Raw genomic sequence first — 11,270 nt, 5'->3', positions numbered from 1 at the left:
TTGGCAGGCCCAAGCGTATAGTGGGTCTGCTGGGAACATCTGGTGAAGCCCTCAGCCAGGGCTTCACCAACTCCCACCACCAGGAGAGCTTTGACCACATTCCGGGGGAGACATAGTGTCCGAAAGGACTATGTTCTCCACCTCCGTTGTCGATGCTACAACCCGTAGCTCTGGCAGTAAGGTCTGCAGTGCCTGTTGTGACGGCAATCCTCGTACCCGGTGGTGGACGCCAGCGGTAAGGGATGCCGTCGAGCTGATTGGCTTGTGGGACTCCTGAGGCGGCCAACGGGTAATGTGAGGCCAAGCGTGCTGCGGGCCCGGCCTGTAGCAGAGGCAAAACAGGCCATGGAGAAGGACTACCGGTCGGCCTCGGAGCGATTCTGGCAAACCCTCCGGCACCTCAGGAAAGGGAAGCAGTGCTTTGCCAACACTGTTTACAGTGGGTGTGGGGAGCTGCAGACCTCCACTGGGGACATTATCAGGCGGTGGAAGAAGTACTTCGAGGATCTCCTCAATCCCTCTGGGAGGTGTTCCAGGCACATCCCACCGGGTCGGCCCAGGACATGCTGGAGGGACTATGTCTCTCTGCTGCCCTGGGAATGCCTTCGGCTCCCCCCGGAGGAGCTGGAGAAGGTGTCTGGGGAGAGGGAAGCAAGCATAGGCGTCTCTACTAAGTCTGCTGCCCCTGTGACCCTGTTCCAGATAAAGCGGGAGACAGCAACTACAAGAATTTCTATTTGCTAAATGCCAGAACGAGACAGAGACCAGAGTGTCACAACACATACATACAATACATACGTTTTCAGTGGTGCTGCGTGCATTCGTGTGGACACTTCTAAATAATTGTTTTTTTGCAGACTTAGCCACAGTTCCATTGAAAATTTGTGGGCAGAGCGAACACTAGCCAGGTTCTGAGAGAGGTGTACAAATAAAGTGGGGGCATAGAGGGAAGTCAACCAACTGGGCTACAGCAGAGGTATAGGGTACAGTGTAGGTGGTAGGGTAGGAGATGAATGAGATTTTTTTTTAAATCAAGGTCATTCTACAACATCCAAAGCCAACAGAGGATTCACACTGCCTCAGCGACAGGAGCAACTGCACCATTCCTGATAGGTTTACTTACCCAGAGAAGCAGCTCACAAACAAAAAATCTTTAGATTTATCAGCTGATTTTGAATATCTGCCCTATTATTTAAAATCAGGTCATGTTTTTAAATAACCAAAATATTGTAAATAAATAAAAGGCAGGCTGTTATACAATATAATCTGGCTTGGACAGAAGTAAGACCACACCACTGAGAATGTTTTTTTTTTTGTTTACATGTGACCCATCTTCTTAATTCATGTCTCACATCATGGAGGAAACGTGCAAAATGAAAAGTTTATTTCCCAGTTTAAAAGACTAATAACACCAGTTTCTTTAGTTCCCTTTAAATATTTATGACACCCTTTGGCTATGTTCACCAAAAAACACGAACGAGTTATCTCAATAATTTTTTTAATTATTGGAAATGAAGCCATAAAAACTGGACACAACAGTCATATTTATAAAGACGTTTTAACTTACTCTGTATTTTCATAGAAAGAATATTAAAAAAAAACATTATGCTGTATTATTCATCAAATTTGAAGAGTTCAGTCCAGATGTCCAAACTGATTCTCCTCCTTTTAACAGCATCAGCAGGAAAAATGAAACAATTCAGTGAAGAACTTGTTCTGATCCACCAGATATTTGATCTTTATGTCAAATAAGGTAAAAAGCTAAAAAAACTGATAATCTGGAACTACAGTACGATGCTGAAGCATGCAGGGCCCTGGGTCCATGCTAAAAACTAAAACCAGACTTAAAAGTCTGTAAGTACCAGAGAGGACATCAAGGAAAGGAAAAACCACCACCCAGCATCAAGGGTCGGGCTTGCCTCATCCTAGTGTGTCTTTGCCCGAATACAGTCTGAAGTTCATTTGATGGAGAACAGCCATCTGAATCCGGCGTTTGGATCATGTACCTGGACATGCTAACACTGCTGGTTTGTTTGTTTTTACTTCAGTTCGTAGATATCAACGGGACCCTGAAGCAACCAAGTCCGCTAACTCAGGAGACACCATGGCGTCTGGCTCTGATCGCAATCCAGTTTGACATTGATGATGGTGCAGGGAGCACTGCTGATAGTCAGCTCCTGCCGGGACTCCACCTGATACTGGAGGTTCGTCAGACCACCGTCAGGATCCACCTTAAACTGTTCCTACAGGAAAGAGGAGGGGGAAGTGTAGTTATGTGTCATCACCAAGCTGGAAAAATCTGACCCACAGTTTTAATGGCAGAACTAAACATGTGAGTGGAAAGTTGACTTAAAACTATGGATGCACCGATCAGGTTTTTCCTGACCAATAACAATTGCTGGTTTTCTCTGTCTAATTTGTCAATTCTGTTTTTTTAAGGACTATAACACATAAAAAAAAAAAAAAATCTGCAGCAGATTCTTTAATAGGTAGGAAATACAAGACTATCCCTTTTTTGAATAAAAACATCTGTCCCCAACCTTTATCGGATTTGTTTTTATTAAACTAAACATAGAAGTTTATCAAATGTGTGCTATTACCTTGATGACTTAGTAGACCCAAAGTGGTGGGAATTCTTATCTTTGATGCATTTTAAAAAAAATAGAAAAATTCAGATTTTTCAGCATTTGACCACATGATTACAGTCTATCAAGGAAAAATCAGCTGTGATCTTGTGCTGACTAATTGGTGCGTCTCCACAAAAACTACTGGTCTGTTTCTTTTCCGGTTTAAACAACTAGAAAATTACCAACAGGCTAAATGTATCAGAACACTGAACAATAAAAAAAACAACACCTACTGTATATACAGCTCCTCTTCATCTGTGCATCAAAACAGTTCACCGTGACAGTTTAAAAAGATAAGAAGATTATTCAAATTCTTATCCAAGCTCTGCAGGCAGACACTAAACATCATGCTGACAATCCACCAGTCCCATCTCAGACTGTTTCAGCACAAGCAGCACTTTATGTAAACACTACATTCCACGTACTTATGTTCTCTTTTTCTGTATGTGTTTTTAAATTTTGTAAGTGTCTGTAACCTACATGTGTATCTCTTGAGCCAGGTCTCAGATAAATTTCATTATTTCATTATTATTCATATGACATAATGACAGTAGAAATCTTGAATTGTGTCATTGTAGCTTCAAGACCCTTTATTAATGTGAAAACCAGTAAACCTGCTGGTTTGTTGTCCATCGAGCCCCTCCTACCTGTTTCTGAGCGGCGACCCTCTTCTGGTCCCTCTTCCTCCAGGCCGGGTCGTGGATGTGGAGGAAGGTTTTATATCCCGTCGAGATGCCGCTCGGACGGAATAGCTGCCAAAATAAAACAAACCAACCAACTGGATAAAACCTTCAGAGATCATTTTGATGAAACCTTTTGCTTCTCTGCTGATTTAGAGCAAACGATTCCTACCTGTAATTCTGCTTTTCTGAGCCTTCTGTAAAACTCATCGTCCTCTCTGCCCCATCCCCAGAACCGGTTCGACATCCCATTACACTGCACACACAGATGAGCAGCTTTAAAAAAAAACAAAGCCTTACTGGGTTGATCATTTTATTCATTTTGATGTCTGCAGCATCACAGCAATAACGTGAAGTAAAAGTGAAAATCTGTTGCCTGGCGCTCACTGGTTTGGTTGCTCCAAGCCAAACATGCAGCATTTTTTTTCTGGTTTGTTAATCAACATTCTTCAGAGCTGAGAATTTTGAAATACCACCATCTGGTGGAAAAGTTATATCATCCCAGATAAAAGTAATTCAGAATATTTGACTTTATATAATCATTACACATGAAGTGATGTATTTCATGTGAGTATTTCTTTAAATACTCACGATTATGACCTACAGCTTATAAAAGCGCAAAACTCAAATTCTCTGAAAATGTTACAGAAGACCAATGAAACGGGATTTTGAAAACAGAAATGTTATGTGATGCTGTACAAAGTTATGAGAAGAATGCTGAGTTGATACTTGTCCATGAGACACTAAATTATCTCCACGTGGAGAATGGGCGACAAAAGGGCATCGCTAAAGAAGTCGGCTGTTTAGAGCGCTGTATACACTCATATTGTTGGTAAGTTGAGTGAAAGGAAAAAGTGCACAAGCAACAAAGATAACCACAGTTTATAAGGTCATGAGCTACAACTGTCGCATTCCCTATATTCAGCAACACCTGAACCAGACACAACGCCAGCAGTGTTTTACCTGGTAGAAAAAGGTTTGTACTGTTGCTTAGTGGTCAATAGTCTTCTTTTCGGATAAAAGCAAATTTTGCATTTCGGTTAAGGAATCAAGGTCCCAAAGTCTGGAGGAAGAGTGGAGAGGGAGCCGTGTCACCTGCTGACTAGCAGTATTAAACATCTGCTTTGATCGGTCTTGTGTGAAATTAAAGTTTGTTGACAACTTGGATTGTTGGTTTCCTTCATCTGTAACCCATTATTTTTAAAATTAAAAGAAATAAATGCTTTTAAATACATCACTCTCCTTTTAAGGAATCTAGATAATACGAGTATCACTTTTTGAATTTAATCACTGATATAAAGGTGATGATATGTGGAGATGCACCTGTATGTCTCCTTGGAAATAGTAACGTACATCAAGTCTTCTTATTTAGATTTTTTTTTTACCTGGATAATTGTTCATGTTGATGTTTGGCTGTGCAGTCCATAAAATGACCAGAATAGTTTTTATCAACTGTCTTTCTCCCTGAATAAAATCGAAATGAGAAATTGCAGACATAACTTATGGAGACTCTCACTGCAACACAAATCCTGTCAAACTTTCACTCCTAGTTTGTGTGGCTCGTCCTGCTTCTCTGAACCTCTGCTCGCCTTTAAAAACAAAGAACACCAGCCTGCAGCTGCTCCGTACCATGTGATAGTGCTTCTTGGTGAGCAGCAGGATTCCTCCCACGTAGGTCTTGTAGTGGTAGAGCGGGTGCAGCTCTGGCGAGGCCACGTGGAAAGGTCCCTCTTCAGGGAACCCGTAGTCCAGAGCCGCATTAAGGGGTAGCAGGTCCACATCGTGCATGGCCAGGTAGTCCGTGTCATTTCCGCTCTCCATGTAGCCCACGTTGATCAGAGTTGCTCGGTTGAATCTGAAAGGACGAGAAAAACAATAACTCTAGGAGTATAAATTCCGAGCCCTAAACAACATTTTGACTCACATAAATAAGGTTAAATGATGATTCACTCGCTTCATCTCTCTTCTTCCTATGTTTTCCATCTATTTATAACCCAATGAGGAACTTACTCTTTATCTTAACGTTCTTAAAGGTCGTTTCTCTCCCCTGGTTGTTCAGGATGAAGAATTGCTGCCAAGTCAACAACTCAATGCAATCAGTTGAGCTTTCTCACATAACTTTTCACCATTTTTCAATAAATGATCAACTTAATATGACTATTATATATAGCAAAGAGCAGCAACTTGGCATCATCAAGTCTCCATAAAAACCATTAGACACCACCCCCATGCCAACTGATTACTTGATAGGCTTACCAAGGCAAAGCATTTGCTTACCTACCACCACAAACATAAATCTGTATAGTTTGCTCAATTTTATTAAGACTTTATTTAGAGACATGTACCTCGGTCTGATGAGCCTGAGATTGAGCTTTTCTGCAACAAACATTCCAGGTGGGTCTGGTGTCACACAAAGGATGTGAAAAATAACCTCACACCCACTGTGAGGAATGGTGGAGGTCCTGTGGTGCTGTGGGCCTGCTTCACATCCGAAGGCCCAGGAGAGTTTATGGAATTACAATCACTCCTAAATATGAGGGCACTTTAAATATACGGTAATCTGACCCGTCTTGAGGTGTCATTTGTTGTTAATTGGTGCTATATAAATACAATAAACTCAATTCTGAAAATCTTAATAACTGCATGAAAACACTTTCTGAAGCGTTTAGAATTGTAAATCGTTTTGTATTTTTAATTAAAAATGAGGAAAATCTCACATCAGTCTGCTTCTTACTTATACAGATTCAGACCACAAAACAAGCAAATAAAAGTCCAGAGACTGACGACGGTTAGTTCTGTGACTGACGGCTGAGCTCTCACCTGTAATGATCCACCTGGTTAATGATCAGGATCTTATGGCGGATCTTCTTCTTGTTGAGAAACTTGTGCATGAATGGAACGAACACTAGCAGTTCTTCGAAGCGCTCTCTGAAGGGGACCACAAGGGCCAGCTTGTGAGGACCCCAGGTGGGGTCGTCTGCCGTGGATGCCTGGCTGTCTGCGGGACAGGGCGGAGGTGGTGGATGGGGGTCACGCCGGTCTTGAAGTGTCGCTGAGGACATGTCACCCGAACAACTGAGCTGCAGCCACAGCAGAGAGATGAGCCCCAGCACCATGCAGAGGCCAAACAGCTTGTAGATGGTGCATTTCCCTGACAGCAACCTGGAAATGCAGAACAATGACGCATTAAAGCTTCCTCTGGGTTTGATTTTTTTAAACACATGCAGCTAAATAGCATTGAAACGGTAAAATTCACTCAAAGCTCAAAGTCGGAACCGGGTCTGCATTTAGCGTACCACTCAATGAACTAAAAACAACTGTTTTCATTGTTGTAAAAATGTTCTGTTTTAAAGATAGAGACTGCCAAATATGTTTTGTCAGAATGAACAAAAATGTTGCTCAGATATTTTTTTTAAAGCCTAGATGTTTTCCTTGGATCCACCAAATGCAGCTGAACTCAACAATCAAACAACTTCCAGGTCAGTTGAGCCAGGAACAAATCCAAACCCAAACTCATCCTGACTGATGCTTAAAGGGAATCCTTTTAGCCAACACACATGCAGTCTCTGTGCAAAAGTGGATGTTGCGGCTGAATTTAATACAAACCCTGATTTCTTGTGGGATTTAAGCTATTAAACGATTAATGACAGAGGTGTGAGTAAAAGTACAAACACGTTCAAACATGTTCAAGAACATCAACCAACGGCTCCCAAACTGCGTCTTACAGGTTGAAATAAATCCAGAAGAGCTGCAGACGTTTGTCCAGAAAAGAGCAGTGAAAAGCAGAAACTCCTACATACAGGTCCTTCTCAAAATATTAGCATATTGTGATAAAGTTAATTATTTTCCATAATGTCATGATGAAAATTTAACATTAATATATTTTAGATTCATTGCACACTAACTGAAATATTTCAGGTCCTTTATTGTCTTAATACGGATGATTTTGGCATACAGCTCATGAAAACCCAAAATTCCTATCTCACAAAATTAGCATATTTCATCCGACCAATAAAAGAAAAGTGTTTTTAATACAAAAAACGTCAACCTTCAAATAATCATGTACAGTTATGCACTCAATACTTGGTCGGGAATCCTTTTGCAGAAATGACTGCTTCAATGCGGCGTGGCATGGAGGCAATCAGCCTGTGGCACTGCTGAGGTCTTATGGAGGCCCAGGATGCTTCGATAGCGGCCTTTAACTCATCCAGAGTGTTGGGTCTTGAGTCTCTCAACGTTCTCTTCACAATATCACACAGATTATCTATGGGGTTCAGGTCAGGAGAGTTGGCAGGCCAATTGAGCACAGTGATACCATGGTCAGTAAACCATTTACCAGTGGTTTTGGCACTGTGAGCAGGTGCCAGGTCGTGCTGAAAAATGAAATCTTCATCTCCATAAAGCTTTTCAGCAGATGGAAGCATGAAGTGCTCCAAAATCTCCTGATAGCTAGCTGCATTGACCCTGCCCTTGATAAAACACAGTGGACCAACACCAGCAGCTGACACGGCACCCCAGACCATCACTGACTGTGGGTACTTGACACTGGACTTCTGGCATTTTGGCATTTCCTTCTCCCCAGTCTTCCTCCAGACTCTGGCACCTTGATTTCCGAATGACATGCAGAATTTGCTTTCATCCGAAAAAAGTACTTTGGACCACTGAGCAACAGTCCAGTGCTGCTTCTCTGTAGCCCAGGTCTGGGGAATGCGGCATCTGTACCCCATTTCCTGCACACGCCTGTGCACGGTGGCTCTGGATGTTTCTACTCCAGACTCAGTCCACTGCTTCCGCAGGTCCCCCAAGGTCTGGAATCGGCCCTTCTCTACAATCTTCCTCAGGGTCCGGTCACCTCTTCTCGTTGTGCAGCGTTTTCTGCCACACTTTTTTCTTCCCACAGACTTCCCACTGAGGTGCCTTGATACAGCACTCTGGGAACAGCCTATTCGTTCAGAAATGTCTTTCTGTGTCTTACCCTCTTGCTTGAGGGTGTCAATAGTGGCCTTCTGGACAGCAGTCAGGTCGGCAGTCTTACCCATGATTGGGGTTTTGAGTGATGAACCAGGCTGGGAGTTTTAAAGGCCTCAGGAATCTTTTGCAGGTGTTTAGAGTTAACTCGTTGATTCAGATGATTAGGTTCATAGCTCGTTTAGAGACCCTTTTAATGATATGCTAATTTTGTGAGATAGGAATTTTGGGTTTTCATGAGCTGTATGCCAAAATCATCCTTATTAAGACAATAAAAGACCTGAAATATTTCAGTTAGTGTGCAATAAATCTAAAATATATGAATGTTAAATTTTCATCATGACATTATGGAAAATAATGAACTTTATCACAATATGCTAATATTTTGAGAAGGACCAGTATGTAAAGTTCTGAAGCAAGATGTAATTTGAATTTTCATAAAGGAGTCAATTTTTCCTGTTCTCTGAATTTAAACTCGTCTGCAGCAGCGTTTCTAAACAGCGAGAGAAATGTAACAACGTTTTATAATAATTTAGCCCATAGATTGCATGTTTTGTCTTGTTTTCTTCATTGATTATATTAATGTCCATCTCAAGTTGGAGCTCACAATAGAACACATTTTGAAGCCAATGACAGGGGTTAGAGGAAACATAAATCACAGGGTAGTGAACACTTCTCCCTCTAAAAGTGCAAAACATTCTTCCTAGATAGTGCCCTTTCCACAAGTGTCTCCAAAAAGACATTCACTGCAGTTTCACACCTAATCAAAGAGTTAAACTGGATCATTCGGAGGAGACGGGTTCTGGGATATCACACAAAAATCAAGCAGACTGATATTATCTTAATAAATTCATCAACCAAAGCACTCAGTCTTTTAAAAGGAAATTTCACCCAGACACCCATAGTTTAGTCAGTTATTCCTGACTGTAGATTTGCTTTAGTTGCTTTTCGGACCTCTGGGTATTTAACCACCACAGTTTGGGAACCATTTTATTAAAAACTCACAGTAAACGTTTACTCACCTCTCATCCTGCTGGGGAACTTTAGAGACGTCACTTCTTAAACATCCACAGAGAAGGTGAATGAGTGAGGCTCTTCTAATTTAATTTAGTTAGTTTCAATAGAACACAACAGAAAGCGTCACCACCAAGAAAAGAAACAAACCCACAAATCAGGTACAAATTGATGTGTTTGCTCACCAGAGCCAAATATTGATATTTAAGATTTTTGAACATTGAGATCAGGTTTGGAAGGTGGCTGCCAGTGCACAATCATCCACAACAAAGTGAGGCTATGAGGTTTTGCAAGAACACCGTTTGTTAAGGATTGGTTGGTTCCAGTTTGTAGTTTCCGTTAAGTAGGGCTGCAGAATATTAGGAAATAACACCGTGGTGCAATGGTGGTACCAGTTGTGACTAATCCACATTTTCCTCCTCCTTATTTATCGTTGCATTGCCCCTAGACTCGTAGTAACCTTTCGCATCTTGAACACAGTGCTATTTGTGTCAGGTGCGGTCACTGACTATCGTGACCCCATCCAACATGGTCTGTGAGGGAGCAGGAATTCATAACACTTTTTAGTTAAACTTAACACCTTGTAATAACATCGTCAGACCATTATAATGTAAATTTAAGACCCCCAAATATACAATAAGTCACTTTGAGGTGCAGACTTGTAGAGGAAGCTCAGTGTCTGCTTCCCTGCATCACATGGCCTGTAGTTTTGTAAAGTGTGATAAAACCAAACTGTCTAAGCCAGAACTTCCAACAATGGAAGAAATGAATTTTACCAGCTAATTTTAAAAACAAAAAGACTGATGGGAAAAGTAATCAATGAAATGTAATTTACGACTCGGTGTGGGGCTGTTTAGTCCTCATAACTGAATTTAAAACATTTTAAATTTTTTATAACATTTGCAGGAACCCTGAATATTGTGATGATATATTACATTCCTACCACCCAACCCTGCTCAAGCTTATTACGTAACCTTTTTCCTTCCTGATAATTTGATTCTATGTTGAAGCAATTTAAGCGAGATTTCTAAATTATTTGACTGACCAAAAAGAACTCCAGTGCATTGCTTTTTATGCTGGAGTTCATTCATAGAAGGTTTCTGTCTAGACTATTTGTCTTTATGTCACTGACTTTTTGGATCAAATATAAAAGAGTTATTATTACGGGCGTAATTAGAGGCTATCTTGGTGTTGTTACCCTTCTCCTTCTTACCTTCTTTCTTCTTTAAAGTAAAGCACAGGCTTTCGTCTGGAAGAATACATCATGTTTCAGCTTGTTTTCAGCCTTCGTTTACAGTCTGTTTCCCAGTTAAACTCCGCCCAGGAGAAGTCTTCATTCCTCCAGGTGTACCTCATCCATCCTGGACCTCTGTGAGGGATCTTTGCTCGGCGAGTTCATGCTGGGATCCGCTCCGTTCTGGAGCCGCTAGCGGGAGGAGCTAACGGGCTGCCGCAGCCACTGGACACGTAGCATGAAGCGTTTCACACAAACCAGGGCTCCGGTGGATCCTCTGGGACGGTTAATCTGTTAAAACATTCCCATCAAGAATCCCACGCTGATTTATTGATCTAAAAAGTCCCATTTTACCGAAAAATAGCCAATAGGTGACTTATTTTAGCTTGTAAAAATCCGTCTGAAATCACAGACGCTGTTTCATATGCGGTCCGTCCTGGATAAAAATCCGAAAGCAACAACGGTAAGGAACTTTAAAATCTTCTTCTTTTTTTTATTGGCGGATGGCAAACCAACTTAAGGTGCATTTACCGCCACCTATCGGACTGGAGTGCGGATGTCAATGATAGGAACGTTAAAATTTCCCACGTTCCGTATTTTAAAGAGGTCTATTTTCTTTTTGTATAAACAAATAAAAAACAGAAGAAAACACAATAAATACAAGATCGCTAATTAGATAAAAACATTAAATAAATAAATAAAAATCGCCATGAGATACAGGGGCTTGGCTGAATTAAGTAAAAAGAA

The 11,270-nt window shown here is 41.3% G+C and overlaps 1 protein-coding gene across 3 annotated transcripts; it reads right to left on the bottom strand.

Annotated features, from left to right (window-relative positions):
• Positions 1-1,481: 1,481 nt before the first annotated feature.
• b4galt7 (xylosylprotein beta 1,4-galactosyltransferase, polypeptide 7 (galactosyltransferase I)) lies at positions 1,482-10,987 on the bottom strand. Of its 3 annotated transcripts, none has more exons than XM_047354572.1 (7): positions 10,503-10,987; positions 9,298-9,333; positions 6,128-6,469; positions 4,937-5,162; positions 3,480-3,583; positions 3,275-3,379; positions 1,482-2,243 (listed from the first exon to the last, which is right to left on the bottom strand). In XM_047354572.1, the coding sequence occupies exons 1-7, from the start codon at positions 10,553-10,555 to the stop codon at positions 2,210-2,212; spliced, it is 900 nt and encodes a 299-aa protein (XP_047210528.1). In that variant the 5' UTR covers positions 10,556-10,987; the 3' UTR covers positions 1,482-2,209. The 3 variants fall into 3 exon arrangements, with proteins under 3 accessions (XP_047210528.1, XP_047210526.1, XP_047210527.1); XM_047354570.1 differs by having other exon boundaries at positions 3,480-3,563; positions 10,503-10,986; XM_047354571.1 differs by lacking the exon at positions 9,298-9,333 and having other exon boundaries at positions 3,480-3,563; positions 10,503-10,985.
• Positions 10,988-11,270: the final 283 nt, after the last annotated feature.

The sequence above is a fragment of the Girardinichthys multiradiatus genome, chromosome 23, assembly GCF_021462225.1.
Source record: "Girardinichthys multiradiatus isolate DD_20200921_A chromosome 23, DD_fGirMul_XY1, whole genome shotgun sequence".
Lineage (NCBI taxonomy): Eukaryota > Metazoa > Chordata > Actinopteri > Cyprinodontiformes > Goodeidae > Girardinichthys > Girardinichthys multiradiatus.
The sequence above is the reverse complement of the archived record's forward strand: the minus strand, read 5'-3'. Positions and strand labels throughout refer to the sequence as shown.

What these genes read in the sequence shown, in the direction of transcription:
- b4galt7 (XM_047354570.1), bottom strand. Translation starts at nt 10,555, where the DNA reads ATGATGTATTCTTCCAGACGAAAGCCTGTGCTTTACTTTAAAGAAGAA. An exon ending in AACCAGGTGGATCATTACAG is followed by an intron (nt 5,163 to 6,127) that starts GTGAGAGCTCAG and finishes TCGTCCTTTCAG; the next exon opens with ATTCAACCGAGCAACTCTGA. An exon ending in CCAAGAAGCACTATCACATG is followed by an intron (nt 3,564 to 4,936) that starts GTACGGAGCAGC and finishes CTGTGTGTGCAG; the next exon opens with TGTAATGGGATGTCGAACCG.